This window comes from Camellia sinensis, chromosome 9 (genome assembly GCF_055761805.1).
Source record: "Camellia sinensis isolate YWXY chromosome 9, ASM5576180v1, whole genome shotgun sequence".
Lineage (NCBI taxonomy): Eukaryota > Viridiplantae > Streptophyta > Magnoliopsida > Ericales > Theaceae > Camellia > Camellia sinensis.
In genome coordinates this window covers 87401505-87423395 of record NC_138969.1, presented here as the reverse complement: position 1 = coordinate 87423395, position 21891 = coordinate 87401505, and the positions used below count along the sequence as shown (strand labels likewise).

The 21891-nt window shown below is 34.3% G+C and overlaps 1 protein-coding gene across 1 annotated transcript; it reads right to left on the bottom strand.

The window, feature by feature from the left end:
- Window positions 1-18882: 18882 nt before the first annotated feature.
- LOC145799598 (uncharacterized) lies at window positions 18883-20428 on the bottom strand. The gene is made up of 3 exons (XM_082889198.1): window positions 20017-20428; window positions 19597-19745; window positions 18883-19212 (listed from the first exon to the last, which is right to left on the bottom strand). The coding sequence occupies exons 1-3, from the start codon at window positions 20426-20428 to the stop codon at window positions 18883-18885; spliced, it is 891 nt and encodes a 296-aa protein (XP_082745324.1).
- Window positions 20429-21891: the final 1463 nt, after the last annotated feature.

Here is a 21891-nt window from a genome sequence, read left to right as displayed (position 1 = left end):
TGTTGGTGGTGGAAGAGAGGTGGTGGTGGTTGTGGAGGAGGCAGTTGTGGGTGGTTGGAGATGGAGCCAAAACTGTGGTTCAAGAAAGAAAAGATTGACTCAGTCCATGAATCATAATCTTCATCTCCACCACTTGAAGATTGCATATTCACACTGTTTCCAGAATCCATTTGCTACCAAAAAAGTGATATAAAAGATGATATATTAAATAAATAAATAAATAAATAAATAAATAAAGGGTCCAAACATGCTGAGAGATGGTTGTAGTTCCAAAAAAAGAAGAGAATCTGAGAGAGAGCACAGAGAAAATTCACACAGTGATCACAACCAGAGAAATTTCATACAACCAGAGAAAATTCATACAACTAGAGAAATTTCATACAGCCAGAGAAAATTCACAAAGTGATCATAGGCAAAGAAAATTTATACAGTCAGAGAAAATTCACAAAATTACAAACAATGATCACAACTAGAGAAAATTCACAAAGTGATCATAGGCAAAGAAAATTTATACAGCCAGAGAAAATTCACAAAATTACAAATAATGATCTCAACTAGAAAACATTCACACAGTTCCCACATTCAGAAAAAATACACATAATCCAGAGAAAATTTAATTTGATTTGCTCACAGTATATCTATATTTGTATATATGAACATATCTCAATCTCTCCTCCATTTTGTTTTCAATTCCACATTTTCTTTTCTTCTAGAAAATTTCCCTACAAAGATGTGTGGTTTGATTGATCTCAATGTTGTCGATGATGACGACGACTCTCTTCCTCGTCTTCCTCCGCTACCACATCCAAAGAAAATTCACAAAATTACATGTAGAGAATTTCTCTGGGTTCAAACCAGAGAAAATTGAAATTTCTCTGAGTTTGAAGACAATCAACAGAATCATAAATTGAATCATAGAATATAGTGAAAAGAATTAATTGGCATATCCACTATGGGAAAGTTATATGATTCTGTTATAGCATATGTAGCTAGGCTTTCATGGATTGTATGAAATGGAGCTAATGTTTTTCTTGAACTGAAGAAGGTCCAATGATGGGTTTTCAAGAACAACTATAAATAAATAAAAAATTTATTAACTAGAAACAATGATAGATTATCAAAATTGACTGTCAAGTCTGCACAAATCTAGTCCTATTTAGTAACCATTAATCTAATTTGCTTTAAATTCAAACCTCACCAGATTTATTTATTTTTAAAATTAAACTTGATTCATGCATCCTACAGGGAAGTTAAAGAGTAGAAGATGAATATGCATGTTTCTATACACGTTTCAAGTGACATTTCTAGAACAATTGTAGAGTTCTCCATTCATGTATGAATTAAATATCTAGTATTGGAGATATGTAAGCATTATAAAATCAGACACAAATTTTTTTGAGAGAGCACATAGAAATCCAGAGAAAATTAAAATTTCTCTGGTTTTGGACTAAGGATACAACAAGTTTGTAAATATAGTAGTAGGACAGTAAATGAACTTGTGTTTGAATGCATAGTTGAGTTCTGCCATGTGGCCAGACCAAACAAACCAGGTAAAGAAAATAGTGAAAAAATGATATAGTAGTAGGACAGTAAATGAACTTGTGTTTGAATGCATAGTTGAGTACTGCCATGTGGCCAGACCAAACAAACCAGGTGAAGAAAATAGTGAAAAAATGAACTAAAATAATATATGTTGCTGAAATTTCTTGGAGAGTAATTCATATTTATGTTTAACAACCTGGGCAAGATGACCCAAATTCGCAGTCGGCGCATTCACAACAAGGCATTCAAGCTCAGTAGCAGCCTAGAGATCGACATTGTCGATCCCAACACCAGCCCTTCCCACCACCTTCAATCGGCCATTCACAGCCTCAAAAACCTCCCTCGTCACTTTCGTTCCACTCCTCACGATCAACGCATCGAACTGCGAGATCTTCGCGCACAAATCTTCGGGAGAGAGATCATTGAGACACTCAACGTTGCCGAAGCTTCAAAGGAGCTTGAGACCGGCCTCTTCGAAGAGATCAGATGTTCCATGCTTTTCAATCCAGCTCCACCGCCATTGAAGCTATATATATATATATATATATGTGTGTGTGTGTATGTATTCTAGAGAGAGAGAGAGAGAGAGAGAGAGAGAGAGAAGTGGGAAGCCGAGGTTCTAGGGTTTCGGAGAGAGAGAGAGAGAGAGAGAGAGAGAGAGAGAGGGGAAGTGCTGCTCTGCAGTAGAGAAGGAGAGACAAAGAGTCAAATTTCTCTGATATATGTTTAGGGACCTTAGACATCAAAAAATAATTTTATGGATCTCTTCCATTACGAAAAGTGGGAGAGGGACCCTAGACTAATTTTCCCAATAAAAAAAGGTAAGAAATTTAAAATTTAAATATGGTATTTTCATTTAATCTGAAAATAATTCTAGATGAACAATAAATTATCACCTATAACCCTTTTTTTTATAAATAAAAAAGTTTAACAAACTAAAAAAATCAACATTTCTTTCTAATTTATTTTAGCAAAACTAACTTTTTAACAATTTGAGCCAAAGATATTCTTATTCTTTATTTTAATTTTTTTAATTGACAATTGAAATTAAAAAAAAAAAAACAAAATCCACCATGTTTGGTAAGTACTAAAAAAGTTATGTTTTGTTCTTTTGTGAAAAAAAAATTATATTAAAAAATATTATTGTTCAAGTCCTTATAGTTTAGAAGGACATAATTTTTTTTTATAAAATTTAAAACCAAAAAAAAGAAAAAAATTTAATAGCAATTAATAATTTGAACGCGTGTATTTAAAACAACTTATATTTAGACCAATAATATTATGATACATTATTATGACACGTGTGAATATTGATCTCATTCTAATTGTAGTAATATATTTTGAAGAAGAATTTAAATTTAAAATTTTATTGTATAATTTAATAAAGGATGCAAAATTTTATCACAGTTAAATTTTTTATGCAAATTATGAAAACAAAAAAGATTGAAATTAAAATTTAAGTCTCACAATTTTTTCACAATTTATTTATTATTTTTTTAATTTATCACAAATTTATTCATGTAACTTTAAACCCCCCTTGCTAGAATTGCAAACTTAGGTGAGCTCAACCCAAGCACCTTGAGCCGAGCTTAAAATTTTTTAAAGATTGAATAACATAGTTTTTAATTAAGTGAGAACCTATGCAGAAATTCAAAAATTCAAATTAAATTTGAGTGGATTTGGGCAGAACCACCAAATAACTTGAGCAACCAAAACGAAATTATATATATAAATATATGAATTATTTGCTAATTTATTTTTTAAAATAATAAATTAGATTAATTAAAAATTTAATATTAACGAATAAAAGAAAAAGCAATATACTTGAGATTTCCAATAGAATTTTTATTGAAAATATACCTTATAGAAAGGGATCATCGAATAAAAGGTTGTTTGAAAAGTGTCATATTAGCTCACTTTTTTTTTTATAATATTTTTATCTTTTTTTGGTCACATCACATCTCTACTTTTCTACACAGCATTTCGTAAAAAGTAAAAAAAATATATACTTAATTATCTTTTTGGGTCACATTATATCTCTACTTTTCTATAAATATTTTTATAAAAAGTAAAAAAGTATGCTTATTTGACACTTCCCAAACTACCACTAAGTTGATGTTAAAAAAATTTACTTTTTATAATGGCATACATAATTTAAATATGATTTTTTAGAAATTCTTTTTAATTTAAAATTACAATAAAATATTAAATAGAATAAAAACAAATTTCTTACAAAATAAAAGTATTTGAATAAAAAAAAGGTAAGGAGGAAATTTAATAATTTGAACACATGTATTTAACATAAATTATATTTAGACCAATAATATTATGACACGTGTAAATATTGAACTCATTCTAATCGTAGTAATATAATTTGAAGAAGAATTCACATTTGAAATTTTATTTTATAATTTAATAAAGGATTCAAAATTTAAGGAATGAATATTGATCTCATTCCAATTATAGTAACATAATTTAAGTAAAAATCCAAATTTGAAATTTTATTTTCAGAATATAAAATTAATTTATAAACCAACCATATTGTAACACGTATTAACAAAAAATTAAACAAAATGAAAAAAAAAATGAAAAAAAAAATTACAACTTTCAACCTTAATGAAATGACAATATTTTGAAATTATAATAGTATATAGATAAATCATGGAATATATCATTATTTAAAACTTATGTATTGTGGGATAAATGATTATAATTTTCAATTTAAATTAATAAAATACTTTCCATATTTAGTGCCCCTCAAATTTGAATTTTGAAATGGATTGGTGTACTTTCTATTTTTTATTTTATATATTTGATATACTTTCCATTTGAAAGTCATAAATTATGAGATATTAATTAATTAATTAATATTATTATTTATTTATTTTGCTTGAATGAAAGCTATAGAGGATTTTTTTAATTATTTAAAATCAAAAAATTAGAAATTTTAGTTTGAAATATTGAAACTCCCACAAGACTTGTGGTTACAAACCCTATTTTACTTATCTATACTTCTATACTATATATTAAGTAAAAGGGGATTTTTAACCCCAAGCCTTGTGAGAGCTCCAATCTCCCAATATAAATTTTCTGATTTTCTGATTTAAAAAAAAAAACCTTAACATTTATTAACTTCTCCTAACCCCTAAGTCTTACCCTCATAATAACACTTTAATGCATTAAGAACAAATATAAAAAAAAAAATCTTTGAAATCCAAAAAGGCTTGTGGGTTGGGAGAAGTCAACAAATACTCAGCTTTTTTTTTTAAATCAAAAAATTTAAAAATTAAGATTGGTTTATAAAAATAATTTAACAATCCCATTAATAATCATAGTGTATAGGAGAAGTTGAAAAGGGTGTAATTTTGCTTGAATGAAAGCTATAGAGGATTTTTTTAATTATTTAAAATCAAAAAATTAGAAATTTTAGTTTGAGATATTGAAGCTACCACAAGACTTGTGGTTATAAACCCCATTTTACTTATATATATACTAGCATATCACCCGTGCTATGCACGGATTGTATTTACAATTATCTATATATGTGAATTGTGATTTTTAAGTGTCTTTTTTTTAAATGTCTTCTTTTTTTTCTTTTTTTCTATTATATTAAAGTTTAATATTTTGATAATAATCATATGTGTTAGACTTTTTAAGAAATTAAATGTCTTTTTTTATTATTATATTATATTAAAGTTTAATATTTTGATAATAATCATATGTATTGGACTTTTCAAGAAAATTTTTTTATACTTGTTTTTAATGCATTAAAGTGTTATTATGAGGGATAATAATCATATGTGTTGAGACTTTTCAAGGAATTCATGTGTTGGATTTCAAATAATTTTTTTTATGCTTATTCTTAATGCATTAAAGTGTTATTATGAGGGTAAGACTTGAGGGTTGGGAGAAGTTAATAAATGTTAAGTTTTTTTTTTTTTTAAATCAAAAAATCAAGAAATTTAGATTGGGAGATTGGAGCTCTCACAAGACTTGGGGTTAAAAATCCCTTTTTGCTTAATATATAGTATAGATATAGATTTAATAAGAATTCATATTTTTTTTAGATATATTTTTTAATATACAAATTATTTTTTATAAAAATAATTTAACAATCCCATCACTAGCTGAAAAGGGTGTAGGAGTAGGTATGAGAAAAGTCAAAAAGTAACTTGGGAGAAGTCAATAAATGCTGAGTTCTTTTTTTTTTTAAATCAAAATTTTAAAAAATTAAGATTGGGATATTGGAGCTCCCACAAGGCTTGTAAGTTAAAAACTCCATTTTTCTTATATAATACTAGCCCAACACCCGTGCTATGCACGGGATAATTATAGATATTTATATTTTTTTATATTGTTTTTAATATATAAATTATGTTTTTTAATATTTTTTATAAAAATAATTTAACAATTTGATCACTAACCATAATATACATGAGAAGTTGAAAAGGGTACTGCAGTAACTATACACGAATTGTATCTATAATTATTTGTATGAGGGAATTTTAAATGCTGATCAGGAGATTTTGACCAATCAATAAATGCAGACATGTGAAAAGACATGTGGATTGAAAAAAGTTAATAAATGCTGATCAGGGGATTTTGATCAAATCAATAAATGCTGAGTTTTTTTTTAAATAAAAAATAAAAAATTTAGAAAATTCAGATTGGAATATTGAAGCTCCCACAGACCTTGGGGGTTAAAAACCCCCTTTTGCTTAACACAGAATAATTATAAATATTTATATTTGTATTAGATTTTTTTTAATATATAAATTATGTTTTTTAAGATTTTTTATAAAAATAATTTAACAATCTTATCACTAAGTATAGTGTATGAGAGAAGTTAAAAATGGTACTGCAGTAACTATACACGGATTGTATCTATAATTATTTGTATGAGGGGATTTCAAATACTGATCAGGGGATTGTATCAATAAATGCAGGCATGTGAAAAAACATGTGGATTGAAAAAAATTAATAAATGTTGATCAGGGGATTTTGACCAAATCAATAAATGTTGAGTTTTTCTTTTTTTAATAAAAAATATAAAAAATTCAGATTCGGATATTGAAACTCCCACAGGTCTTGGGGGTTAAAAACCCCTTTTTACTTAATATATAGTATAGATATAGATAGATAGATAGATATAGATATAGATAATATAATATAGATAGATAGATGTGTTGAAATTTTCAAGAAAATTTATTTATGTTAGTTTTTAATGCATTAAAGTTTAATTATGAGGGGGTTTTGAACAAATCTCCCAAAAGGTATGGGGATTGGAAGAAATTAATAAATGCTAAGGTTTTTTTTTTTAAATCAAAAAATTAAAAAATTAGAATTGGGATATTGGAGCTCCCACAAGCCTTGGGGGTTAAAACCCCCTTTTGCTTAATATATAGTATAGAGTAGCATATCACCCGTGCTATGCACAGATTGTGTTTACAATTATCTATATATGTGAATTGCGATTTTTAAATGTCTTCTTTTTTTTTTCTTTTTTTTTAAATGTCTTCTTTGTTTCCTTTTTTATATTATATTAAAGTTTAATATTTTGATAATAATCATATGTGTTAGACTTTTCGAGGAATTAAATGTCTTTTTTTTATTATTATATTATATTAAAGTTTAATATTTTGATAATAATCATATGTGTTGGACTTTTCAAGAATTTTTTTTTTATGCTTGTTCTTAATGCATGAAAGTGCTATTATGAGGGATAATAATCCTAAGACTTTTCAAGGAATTCATATGTTGGATTTCAAAGAATTTTTTATGTTTGTTCTTAATGCATTAAAGAGTTATTATGAGGGTAAGACTTGGGGGTTGAGAGAAGTTAATAAATGCTAAGGTTTTTTTTTTTTAAATAAAAAAAATCAGGAAATTTAGATTGGGAGATTGGAGCTCCCGCATGGCTTGGGGTTAAAAACCTCATTTTGCATAATATATAGGATAGATAGATAGATAGATAGATAGATAGATAGATAGATAGATATAGACATATAGATAGATAGATAGATAGATAGATAGATAGATAGATATAGATATGGCACATACCATTTATATGACACAAGGACCAAAGTACCGGGACAATTGCTGCAATTTGCCCTCATCTAAATTAAAGGGATTTAAAAAGTAAAAAAAAAAATTATAATATTAAAAAATGTTCACTAAAAAAATATAGATTAAAAATTAAAAATTAATTATTGAAAACTCCATACTAAACAAGGTAATGTTTTCTATTAATTTTGAAAATTAAAAAATTATTATTAATTTTTCCTCTGTTTTTTTTCTCACAAAAAATTATTATTATTTTTTTTTTGTGGAGAGGGGTTTTGACTTGCGATTTTTCTAAAATGAGTTTTCTAGACGGAAAGGGTAGAATTGGTTCAGACAATGAGAAAAGTGCTTATGCAAGGGGCGCCTTCACTATGAGAAAGAATAGTCGGTTTTGCATAGGGTGCCTTCTTGGATAATAGCTTCAATACTGGCATGCATGAAGGGCTTAAGTGTGAGACATATGAGAGGGGCTTTAGTGCGAAAATAAAAGAAATGGTTTACAGAGTGTCTTCTTGCTTCACGACTTTAATACTTGTGAGAGAGGAGTAGGCTCAAGTGTGAGAGAGAAATGAGGGTTTCTAGGAAGTGTCTTCTTGGGTCGCGACTTGAGTGTCCGTTCACATGAAAATGAGTGATAAAGGTCAGAGTGTGTCTCTTGGGGTGACGGTTTCAGTGCTCTGAAACACAAAACCATAGCATTTTAATAAAGAGAAATAATTAGTGATAAAATATTTTTGTCTCCTTAAATACAAGAACAAAGAATTTATTATTGGTGACGAAATATTTTTGTCTTCCACAATATAACCTTATGAGACGAAAAATATATTCATCGCGCAATCAATCAGAATTTATTAGTGACGAAATATTTTCATCTCCCACAACTTATTCTTCCAAGACAAAAATATATTTGTCGCCCATTTAATAGAAAGATGAAACGGCATCGTTTGCATGATGGAGTGTTTATTGGTGATGAAATATTTTCGTCTTCCATAACTTATCATTCCTAGACAAAAATATATTTGTCGCCTAATAAATAGAAATATGCAATGACATTGTTTAATAGGTAGGGAATTTATTGGTGACGAATTACGTTCGTCGCAAAAAATATATATATTTTGTGACAAAAATGTTCGTCTCCAATGAGCTAAAATAATTTGCGCCAATGCAAATGAAATTGGCGCCTGAATTTTGCAGACGAAATTTTTTTTCGTCTCCTATACGTTTGAGAAAAATTAAAACAAACGACAAAATTAATATTTTGTCATCTTTGGGTTAAATTTTAAGTCACCAAGCTAAAATAATTTGCGCCAATGCAAATGAAATTGGAGCCTGAATTTTGCAGACGAAATTTTTTTTCGTCTCCTATACGTTTGAGAAAAATTAAAACAAACGACAAAATTAATATTTTGTCATCTTTGGGTTAAATTTTAAGTCACCAAATTTTGTCACAATAGTCTAGATTTCTTGTATTTTGTTTCCTTGTTTAATTATTATTATTATTATTTTTTTCTTTTTGTGGGGAGGGGTTTACTATGAGAAAGAATAGTAGCTTTGCACAAAATGTCTTCTTGGATAACAATGTTTGCATGCACAAACGGCTTAAATGTGAGAGAGAATAGAGAACTTCAGTGCGAAATAGAAGAGATGGTTTATAGAGATTGTTTTCTCGAGTCACAGCTTCAATACTTGTGAGAGAGGAGACTCAAGTACGAGAGAGAAATGAGGATTTGTAGAGGGTGTCTTTTCGGGTCACGACTTTAGTATTTGTGTGTGTGTGAAAGTAAGTGATTAAGGTAAGAGCATCTCTTAGTTTCTGACGACATTTTAATAAAGAGAAATAATTAGTGAGAAAATATTTTCATCTCAAACTCATATGTTCATTGCCTAATCAACAAAAATACAAAAACAATGTTGTGTGGAGATGGAGAATTTATTGGTGATGAAATATTTTCGTCTCCTTCAACTTAACCTTATGAGACGAAAATATATTTGTCGCACAATCAATCAAAATGCAACACGACACATGGAGAATTTATTAGTAACGAAATATTTTCGTCTCCCAAAACATATCCTTCCGAGACAAAAATATATTTGTCGCCTAATTAACAAAAAGATAAAACAAGCATGAAGGGTTTATTGGTGATGAAATATTTTCGTCTTCCATAACTTATCCTTCCCAGACAAAAAATATATTTGTCACCAAATAAATAAAAAAATGAAACGACATCGTCTAATAAGTTTGGAATTTATTGGTGACGAATTCCTTTTGTCGCAAAAAACTTTAAATTTTGTGACAAAAATGTTCGTCTCCAATGAGCTAAAATAATTGGCGCCAACAAGAAAAAAAATTGGTGCCTCTTTTTTTTCTGACAAATTTATTTTTTCGTCTCCTATAGTTTTGAAAACAATTAAAAGAAACAACAAAAGTAATATTTGGTCATGTTTGGGTTACATTCTAAAACGAAAATAAATTTTATCACCAAATTTTAAAAATTAATTATTGAAAACTCCATACTAAACAAGGTAATGTTTTCTATTAATTTTGAAAATTACCAATTTTTTATTATTTGTTTCTCTGTATTTTTTCTCACAAAAAAAAAAAAAATAGCTACATTAATTATCTTCTTTTTTTTTTTTTGTTGGAGAGAGGTTTTGGCCTTCGATTTTTCTGAAATGGGTGTTCTAGACGGAAAGGGTAGAGTTGGTTCAGACAATGAGAAAAAGTGCTTGCGTTCAGGAGGGGCCTTCACTGTGAGAAAGAATAGTGGGTTTGCATAGGGTGCCTTCTTGGATAATAGCTTCAATGTTGGCATACACAAAGGGCTTAAGTGTGAGACAGAAGAGATAGGCTTTAGCGCGAAATAGAAGAAATGGTTTACAGAGTGTCTTCTTGAGTCACGACTTTAGTAGACTCAAGTGCGAGAGAGAAATGGGGGTTTGTAGAAAGTGTTTTCTTGGGTCACGACTTCAAGGTCCTTGTACATGAAAATGAGTGATAAGCATCAGAGTGTATCTCTTGGGGTCACAGTTCCAATGCTTTGAAACACAAAACCACGGCATTTTAATAAAGAAAAATGATTACTGATAAAATATTTTTGTATCCTTCAATACCAGAACAAAGAATTTATTATTGGTGATGAAATATTTTTGTCTTCCACAACTTAACCTTATAAGACGAAAAATATATTCGTCACGCAATCAATTAGAATTTATTAGTGACGAAATATTTTCGTCTCCCACAACTTATTCATCTGAAACAAAAATATATTTGTCACCTATTTAATAGAAAGATGAAATGGCATTGTCTGCATGATGGAGTGTTTATTGGTGACGAAATATTTTCGTCTTCCATAACTTATCCGTCGCAGACAAAAATATATTTGTCACCTAATAAATGGAAATATGCAACGACATCGTTTAATATGTATGGAATTTATTGGCGACGAATTATGTTCGTCACAAAAAAAATTATATTTTGTGACAAAAATGTTTGTCTCCAATGAGCTAAAATAATTCGCGCCAATGCAAATGAAATTGGTGCCTCATTTTTGCACACGAAATTTTGTTTTCGTCTCCTATACTTTTGAGAAAAATTAAAACAAACGACAAAATTAATATTTCGTCATCTTTGGGTTAAATTTTAAGACAAAAAAAATTTCGTCACCAAATTTTGTCACAATAGCCTAGATTTCTTGTATTTTTTATTGATTTTAAGCATTTGGTGATGAAATTTGGTTTTCCTCTCTAAAAATAATACATTTGGAGACGAAATTATTTCCACCCTAAAATTTTTTACAATGGTGACGACAAATTTCGTCTCCAAAATGGCGCCAAATCTTCCACCAAATTTTCCAAGGGCGGGAAATTGTTTTGTGACGAAAAATAAAATTTAGAGACGAATAAAATTTTTGTCACCTATTGTTTTATTTGATTTTAAGCATTTGGTGATGAAATTTGGTTTTCGTCTCTGAAAATAATATAATTGGAGGCGAAATCTTATTTTCATCACTAAAACATGCATATTTGGAGACTAAATATTTTTTCGTCACGCGTTTTCGTCACCATAGACCTTTTTTGTTGTATTGTACAAAAGTTAATAGTCACTCCACTATTCACTTTCAAATTTTTGCATGAATTAGGGGTTCAGATTAAGAGCGCATTTAACAAAGGGATTATTCCTAGAACAGGCGAACCAACAAGGAGGGTGCTTTTGGGAGTACCAATGCTGGCAGTAGCACTATTCCCAAACCCACTGAAATCAATACCGCTACTACCAATCCCAAAATTGCCAACCCTTTTGCCAATACTAACCCACAAACAGCCGGCCCAACCCGAGCTCGAGGTAGAACTTTCACCTCCTTCCATATGAGCCTAACCAGCGCACTAAAAGCCTTGATGGAAAAAGGGTATCTCAAACCCCTTTATCCCCAACCTCTTCCTAACCCACTCTCTACTAGACATAACCCCACCAAATACTGTTCGTACCATCAACAACACGGTCATGGCACTGATCGTTGCTATCGCCTTCGTTACGAGGTTCAAAATCTCATTGACAACCAGACGATAACTCCACCTCAAGAACCCAGTGTTGCCACCAACCCACTTCCCATCCATGACCAAGTACCTCATCCTCACCTTAACCTCATCCATACACTACCTCCTACCTCCGACCCTAGTATATATATCACCCTTCATTCCAAGAAGCACGGACTTATGTATGATGAATGCACTTGAATCCCAATCATCTCAAACCCTAAAACTTAACAACAACCCAATTCCAGTCCAACCTACACCAAAGAGTCCAACTCAACCTATTCATTAAGGCCAAGTTGGGTCGAATGCACTGTAGGCACCAATGGCCGAACCCGCTACTCTTGAGTTGTTGAGCATGATTGAAGATCTTCAGAGAACTATGGTAGATTTAGCCTTTGGGGTCTTGGCTTCATCATCGACCACATCATATGCCAAAAGGTTCACGTCAAAAAGCTCCTCAATCTTGGGGCAAGCTGTAATTGGAAAGGGCCAACCCAAAGCTATCTCAAGTCTGAGTGATGACATATCAACAACAAATGGGCTTCGCTTCGATATAGCCACCCAATCCCTTGGCAAGCTGAAACAAGTGGCAAGAACAAGGCCGGGACAAGTATCGATCCCTATGTACATCTTCGGTGGGCTATTGAGACTTTGAAGGTCAAAGGGTTGAACAAAAAGCAAGTGCTCGCAGTTGTTGCAAAGACTGTGGATGACACTTTGATCATTCAGGTTAAGAGCATTTTGAATTAGGGGGCAGACAATGAAAAGGGACGCTTTACTAGAAACACCCATCCTGATTCCAGTCCCAAGCCCATGAATACCCAGCCAACACCCGCCAACCCATTTGCTAATATTTCTAAAACAGATGCTTCCTCCTCCCAAAATGAGCCTTCACCCATCTCCATATGAGCCCAACCCTCACCTTAAAGGTATTGATGGAGAAGGGGTATCTCAAACCACTCAATCCTCGACCTCTCCCTAATCCTCTCCCGCCTAGACATGACCCTACCCAATATTGCACATTCCATTAACAGTACGGTCACCATACTAACTGTTGCTTTCACTTTCTCCATGAAATTCAAGACTTGATTGATAATAAGGTTAGCACCTCTACCAAATCCCAAAAGCTATCAATAAACCTCTCCCTGACCACAATAGATTACCACCCCATAACATAAATCCCATCCTTGACTTGCCAATAACCAACCTTGACCCTAGCCAGTATGGTCAAAAGGATGTATGGGGACAACCGCGGTAATCGTGAGGCTCGATCGGTGAGATTCAGTTTGAAAGTCTGAAATCAATCCTACTGGGTATGGATGTTAGTATTGCTAATTGAAAGCAGGTTTGGACTCTCCCGTGAGCTACTTGAAGTTGTTTTTGAAATCTGCAGATAGACTTGGAGAGTAAAAACCCTTTTTGTCTCAAAAGTATTGATTTTATTTTGAGTTATTTTCTTATAAATAGTTGAGTTGTGTATCGAGTTGTGAGTTTTATTTTCCTTGTCTTTTCTTGCATTGTTGTGTCAGTTGAGTCTTTTCCTTTGAGTCACTCTCGCATACCCTCAAGTCTTCGCTGTTTTCAATAAGCAAGCGGGAGTCAAATTTCTGCTCATTTTGTTGTGCCTACAATAATGCATGTGTGGCCTTTTAAAAAATTGAAAAACTTTGAATTTATTTTTTGAATGAGATTCCGTTAATAAGCTCGAGTGTTGAGAAAGATCCCCCAAATGGTTTGAGTGGATTCTAAATTATCGGTTAAACTGTTTCTTTTGAAAACTTGCGAAGATAGGTTCAGAATTGTGCGTGGTATTCTACACTGTCCTAGGGCTTTTCTTCACCTTGGCGATCATTTTGGCAAGCACAAGACAGCTTTCAGACTTCGCGATCATAAAATTTCTCCCTCTGGTGTTTTTATTATTTCAAAAAGAAATGGTTAAAATAAACCAAAAAGGAAAAACAAAAAGAAAGGAAAAAGGGAAAAAGAAAAGAAAAAAAGAAAAGGGAAAAAAGAAAAAGAAGGAAAAAAGAAAAGAAAAAGAAAAGGAAAAAAAGTCAACCATCAAGCCAGGGGTATTCATTGGAATGAAATCCAATCAACTGTGAGGAATGAAACTTTTGTTCGAATCTGGGAAGGCCAATGGGAGGAAGTACCACATTGTGAGAAGAACCAACTTTGAAAATGAAGCCAAAGAAAGGAAGAAGACATGCATAAGGAATGGAGAACCAAGCTTAAATCAAGGTGAAGCCAATTCCCGTGTCACAACAAGGATGACTATTGATCAAATTCACCACAAAAGTTGTAACGATATCCTTGAGAGGCTCGCTAGGCTTAAAACCCGAAAGGGAGACCTAGGCAAAAGTTAGAGCATGAAAAATGAGAAATCAAATAAATAGAGCTCGTAAGGTTGAAAACCCGAACCGGCAACTTTGGCAAAAGTTAGAGCGCAAAAGGACAGTGTCAACACCCGAGTGCACCTTAGTCATGAACTACGTTGACCTGATTCCCATTCTTGGGATACGTAGGCAACTTCATCTTGAAGTGCGGTCTCAACCATATCCATCTCATCCATCTCAACCCAATCACCTTGCCCAATTCACCTTATCAGCTTTGCATCAATCCATGAGCTACACCGATTATTGTGCATATCACATATTTGCGTTGGGTAAGGAAGAACTAGCTTAAATCAACAAGTGGAGCAATTTTCAATACTCAAACTTATCAGTAGAATCTCTAACTTGAGCAACAAAAAGGAATCGAAACTCGGGTTTTGCAAAATTAATTTCTAAAGGGAGCATAAGTAATACTAGGGGCATTATGAATGATCAGTCACCTTGAGTCTTTTTCTGCTTTTGAGTCAGTTGTGAGTTTTGTTGTGTCGTGCCCAATATTTGTCTCAGTCTGCGCTCTTCATCGAGTCACCATAATGTGTCTGTTGCTCAAAGTCCAATAGAGTGGCATGTTCAAAATTCCATACACAAAAGTTCTCTCCAAGCTCGAAAACAAGTCCATGTGTGGAGTTCATAAACAAACTGGGAGTGCCCATACGAGGGGCCTCGCATTCATGATCATTGCAAAGTGTATGTGAGGAATCTATCACTATTTTGGAGGGACTGGAGTAAGTTCTCAACATGTTGGAACAGAAGAGAAGCATGAGTCTAATTGGTTGGCAACTGTTCCAGGATCTAATGATCCCCATCACACGTGCCTGCATAATGTTGAAAAAGGTGGCCAGTGACTGGACACTAGGGTCAAGTTTCAGTACATCTAATCGAGCCATTTATTGAATAAAGGGCATGAACCCAACCGGTGGCCAATGACTGGACACTAGGGGCAATCTTCAGTACATCTGATCGGGCCATCAATTGAACAAGGGGCAAGAATCCAACCTTCCTAACCTTTCGCTCAAAGCCATTTGTTGGAAACTTTTCGCTAGATTAGGGTGAGCTCATCCCCATGATGATTCTGATATGATTCATCTTTCGAAAGTTGTCTCTAACCATTTCAAAACTCTCTTGGGATTGCTATCTTCCCTTTGATTAATATGTGTGCTTTGCATTGTGCATGCATGCTCATACACTCTGGTTGTTTTGAACTGCGTGATTGGTTGCTTTTGCTCTTGACTTTGTTCTGTACTTAATAGAGTTTCGTTGGGTTACCTCATTTGGTGTTTTTCACTTACATTTCAATAAGTTGTGGCAAGTTGCCCTACATTCATTGTATAAGGTACATGATGCATTACTCTGAGTACTGCTCATTTCCCTTTACATACCATGCATCTTTCACTTTGTATCGCACTGTTTTGTGCATTTACCTTGTCTTGCACTATCATGTGCAGTTTGTTTCTCACTGTTTTCTTCACCTTGTTCGCACTATTTTGTGCACTTTATATCGTACAGTTTTGTGCACCTTAAGTTCACACTGTTTTGTGCACCTTGCATCGCACTGTTTTGTGCATTCATTTTGTATCGCACTGTTTTGTGCAACTTGCGTTCGCACTGTTTTGTGCACTTTGTATCGCACTGCTTTGTGCATTCTCCTTGTATCGCACTGGTTTGTGCATTCTCCTTGTATCGCACTTGTGACACCCCGATTCTACACCATTGGTTGCAGTCAAGGGAGAGTCACTAATGAGTCCTATGGTCAATAACCAGTAAGATCCCAGATCGCCGGAGGAGTCAAATTAGCCTCCCTTCTAAGTCCAGCTTTCTTAGGCAACGCACTACCCTTTTGACAGATCTTAAAAGGTATTGACACAAGGTCTCATAAGTAACGATAAGGTTCATACATAGAATATAGATACATAACAATCAATATATATAACTCAGAAGATGGTTCCATTACATTACATTCCAGAAGAAAGCTTCAGTCTTCAAATGAGTCTTTACAAAACATCCAAAAAGAAACTTCTAATTTTTCTAGGATAACCAAAAGTCCTCGAAAGTTTCGGGCTCGTCATCTCCAGCTATGAGTTCCGCTTCGTCACCTGGCATGATACGCCGTGAGCTTTGAATGCCCAGTAAACACACGCACACACCCTACCCCTTTTTCCCAGTCCAATACACAATCACAAAATATAACATCAAGCAGTAAAGCATGATATTCCAATAAATAAATAAATCAATAAATAAATAAATAGTTAAGTTAAATGTCAGTAAACTAGAAATCCCCCAAAGAGATTCCGTCCTCCCAACCACAAGAATCGGACGCGGATTATTCGGTATGCCCCCTCTTTTGCTGCTTTGTTGCAGAACTAACCTCGGATGCCTACCAACGGTTATATACCGTGTAGCGCCAACCGCAGGGCCTCAAAAGAGATGGTAAAAATAGGGCCTTGCCCGAATCCCTCCTTACACCAAACCACCTACGGTCCGAATACAACCGCTCCGTTCAAGGGTTCCGAAAACCACTTGCGCAAGACTTTAACTTTTAAATAGGGAACGCATCCCAACATACCATATACCACATATTCTCATCTTTTCATTACTCAAATGTTTGAAAACCCAATACCCACCCAATTAGGTTTCCCGTTGAATTAAGTGTTTTAAGTCAAGGTTAGTCCAACTAAACGATAAAATAAAATTCACATAAGCATGCCTCCTCAAGATAAGAAGATAATTAACATAACATACCCATACAACATTATGCCAAGATATGATAATAGGCCATTAAACATTTTCATGAATACAAGGGTAAAAAACATCCAAACATGACAAATTTCCAGATTTAACATCACATGAAGGTTAATATGGAAGGACTACTTAGGTTCATCCACCGGACTCGGTTTTCCTATGGTTCGTAGAGAATTTGATCTAGTTCCTAGAATATTTTTTGGAAATAGGATTGCTTTTCCCAATTTTAAGTTATTTAGAAAATAGTCCAGCACTGTTCTAGAATCTGTCCAGAATCTGCCCAAATCTGTCGACTGTTACGAAAACTTGATTTTCTTGCAAATCACTCAATGTTTTTCGATGAAACCAATTTTAGTTGAAAGATAACTCCTTAAGGAAGGTTTTGACATAAAATATAGGTTCAGAATATTTTTTTACATTTTTCTGGAATTTCGAAAAGTTGACTGAAAAAAACAGGTTTTAAGGTGGAATGCCCAAAACAAGGAAATTTATAAAAAAGGGGGTTCCACCATGGGAAAGTTTCATATCTTTTGTGAAGAAAATATGCTAACTATCACATGTTTAACTCAGAAAATTTGTTTGAAAGGGTACCCTTGCAAAGTTGAGAGATTTGTACAAAAAGAAGATGGTTTGTACCAAAATGAGGAAAATACAAGAGAGATGGAAACAATACTCAAATCTTGGTAATTTTAACATAAGAACATGATAATAACATATCTGAAACATCACTTAAAATCTTTAAAAGAACATGCATTAGAAAAGAAAATGAAGAGAAGGTTGTGTTGGTGGCTTACCTTCTAGCTTTGCACAAGAAACTCTCTTCTTCTTCCCTCTCCTCCTCTAGACTTCTCTTCCTTGCTCTCCTCCCTCTCTCTAACCAAAATGTGTGTGTGAGTGAGTGTGTTGTGTGTATGTTTGCAAGCTAGGGAGGGTGTGGTATATATAGGCAAATTTGGGGTAAAAGGACATAAAACCCTTTAGTTGGAATTGGATGGAAAGTTAGGATTTTGCTTGAATTCTAAAGGAATGGAAGGGACTTAGGAGGTGTGTTCCATTGGTTTAGGCCACCTCTAGTTGTAATAAAACTAATTCTTGGATTTTGTATCCTAGGTAGGTCACTAGGTTGTATTTCTCTAGGATTTCATAATCATAATCTTAGAAAATTGGCTCCTCTCTCCCTTCCCTAGGAGGGCCGGCCTTGGGGAAGTGTGTTGGGTGACTATTTTATTAATTTTGGTCCTAGGCACATCCCTCAAGGTGTATATACACACACACACATATATATATATATATATAGCAAGATTGATGGCATACCAAGGTACAAGATATAAGTACTATTTTGGGCAAGTTTTGAAATAATATAAAAAAAAATGAGGGCTTGAAGTTAACTACATGTAACCTAGGTAGAATTAAATTAGGTTAGGGAATTTCTGTTTTGATAAAATAAAAAAAATAAAAAAAAAAGTAATTTGCTAATCGACAAGATTCATATTAATTCAAGTAAACGAGGGCTTTAAGAAAATAATTCATCATTAGGGTCTTAAAAGTAAATACATATTTTAGGGGCCTTACAACCTATCCCCCTTAAAACAATTTCGTCCCCGAAATTCAGCTACATACTGCCTTCGAAAAGCTCGGGGTAATTTGCCTTTACCCAATCCTGGCACTCCCAAGTAGATTCTTCAATTCCCCGATGACGCCATAGCACTTTCACCAAGTGAACCGTCTTGCCTCTGAGGTTCTTCTCTCGACTGTCCTGTATTGCTACCGGTCCTTCTTTAAATGTAACATCCTTGTCAAGGCTGATATCTTCCCATTTGAGGACGTGTGACGGGTCAACGATGTATTTTCTCAACATAGATACATGGAAGACGCTGTGTATCCCTGCTAACTGCGGGGGTAGAGGTAGTCTATATGCTACTTCGCCCGCTCTCTCCAATACCTTGAAAGGTCCAATATATCGTGGTGACAACTTCCCCTTTCTCCCAAAACGTACGACTCCACGCTTGGGTTGCACCTTTAGGAAAACGTGGTTGCCTACTTCAAACATCAACGGTCTCCTCCTCCTGTCTGCATAATTCTTCTGACGGTCTTAAGCAGTCTTCAACCGTTGTCGGATCAATTTGACCTTCTCAGTAGTTTCTAGGACAAGTTCGGGTCCTACCAGATTTGCGTCACCCACTTCCGTCCAACAAATCGGCGATCTACAAGGTCGTCCGTATAATGCTTCAAAGGGTGCCATACCGATGCTAGCTTGGAAGCTGTTGTTGTAGGCGAATTCAATTAGGGGTAGGTGTCGTTCCCAACTTCCTTGAAAATCCATTACGCAAGCTCTCAACATATCCTCGAGCATCTGGATAGTGCGTTCAGATTGTCCGTCTGTCTGTGGATGAAAGGCGGTGCTAAAACATAACTCAATACCAAGAGCTTCCTGCAGGCTTTCCCAAAATTGAGAGGTGAATCGTGGATCACGATCTGACACAATAGATACCAGAATTCCATGTAGTCGAATGATTTCCCCAATGTAGAGTCTGCACATAGACTCTAAGGTGTCGGTCATCTTATAGGGTAAGAAATGTGCTGACTTGGTAAGACGGTCCACTAGCATCGCGCCCTCTAGGTGACTTAGGCAACCCTGTCACAAAATCCATCGTCACATACTCCCACTTCCATTCGGCTATTGGTAGAGGTTGTAACATTCCTCCTGGTTTCTGATGTTCCGCTTTCACTTGTTGGCATGTCAAACATTTTGTTACAAATTTAGCCACTTCCTTCTTTATCCCATTCCACCAATATTGCCTCTTCAAATCTTGGTACATTTTTGTTCCTCCTGGATGTACCGCAAATGTAGAATGATGACATTCCTTCAGTACCTTTTCTCTAAGTAACTCGTCACTAGGTACAAACAATCTACCTTGGTACCTTAAACTCCCATCGGGGTGAATTACCCAATCGGGCATGGGCTCTCCTGATTCCAGACATCCCTTGATGTAGGCTACCTCTTGATCGTGCTTCTGGGCCTCCATGACCTCATTCATTAACTTAGGCATCACCTTCTGTGCACTCAGACATGCTTTTGTATCTTGAGATTCTACTTGGATCCTGAACTCACCGAGTGTCTTAACCATATCCCATTCTTTGACGGGGATCTTAGCCATCATCCCTCTGCTCTTACGACTTAGAGCATCTGCTACTACATTGGCCTAATGAATCCTCTCTCGAGCAATTCCTGTAGTTGTGTTTTCAATTCTCGTAGTACTGCTGGTGCCATACGATACGGAGCCATGGATATTGGGGTAGTTCCATGCTGCAACTCGATGCTGAAGTTTACTTCCCGAGTTGGCGGCAATCCTGGTAATTCCATAGGAAATACATCTACATAATCGCATACTACGTGCGAAAGTTCTATTTCTCCTTGGCCCTCCTCATTTAGAATCAGACTTGCTATCCTACTCGCAAGTTAATCGTGCCACTGCGTCTGATGTTTTGTTGACGCCATGGGGTCTTGTCTATCCCCCTTAAACTGGAAACGTGTTCCATCTTGTGTATGAGCTACTACTTTCTTCTGCCGATAGTCGATCACCCCTCGGTGGGTGGACAACCAGTCCATGCCCAAGATGATATCGAAGTCCGACATTTCCATAACACGAAGGTCGCAAGTTAAGCGTAGGTTCGACATCCCTATCTTACAGTCTATACATATCAATCCTACCCGAATGCATCCTCCTATAGGTGACATTACACTTAGGATAGTTTCTAAAGGTTCACATTCAAGTTCTAATGACTTAGCACAAGCAGAGGATATAAAAGAATGTAATGCACCGGTATCAAATAAAACATGCACCCAAGAATTGTATAGTACTAAATTACCCTCGATTACAGATGGGTCCGCTTCTTCCTCTTGTAAGGCAAAGACTCTGCCGGTTGCCTTCTGGTTGCTCCTTTCTGGTCCCTCATGAAGTTGGGTTTTCTTTCCACAAGCTCCAAATCCTCTTGGATTCTACCTCCTTTCATTCTGAAGTCAATGTTGTGCCGATTATTTCCACAAAGATGGTAAGACTCCTCCAAAATTTGATTCTTGATAGGGTTCGAGATTTTAGCCACAGTTACTAGTCCATTCTTAAGGTTTTGATTTCCTGGTACTACATTTCTATTGTTGCTTGCAAGCTCATGTTATTACTTGTCTCGAAGTATGGTCCACCATTTGTTTTTCTTTGAATGGGGTGAGGCGTAAGTCAAATTCTAACTACAGAGGCAATTCCTAATCTTAAGTTAGAGTTTAATTATCCTAGGGTGTTCACACAGCACAACTTCATATACATAGTAATAATTACGAGATTCCTAAAATTGGATTGAAGTGGAGATGAAGAATACGAAACAGTTATGGTGATAACATCAGGATTAACTGAAATATGGATGAATGGTATGATGTTATGGTTTCGAACTTCAATGTGATCAAGGTTATAGATGTAGTGACTAAACTAGATATTTAACTTGAAACTGCGTTGGCCATTCGCATTTCAAATTGAATATCAAGATTTATCGCCAAGTAAAGAAAATGAGATTATTTACAAGAAGTCTTGGGCTAAATAAAATAATCAAGGGTCAAAGGAGGTCGAAT

Coding starts and splice junctions, on each gene's coding strand:
- LOC145799598 (XM_082889198.1), bottom strand. CDS start 20,428: ATGGCTAAGATCCCCGTCAAAGAATGGGATATGGTTAAGACACTCGGT. Junction 19,746..20,016: donor GGCTAAATTTGTAACAAAAT/GTTTGACATGCC, acceptor CTATTGTGTCAG/ATCGTGATCCACGATTCACC. Junction 19,213..19,596: donor AGGATATGTTGAGAGCTTGC/GTAATGGATTTT, acceptor GGACCTTTCAAG/GTATTGGAGAGAGCGGGCGA.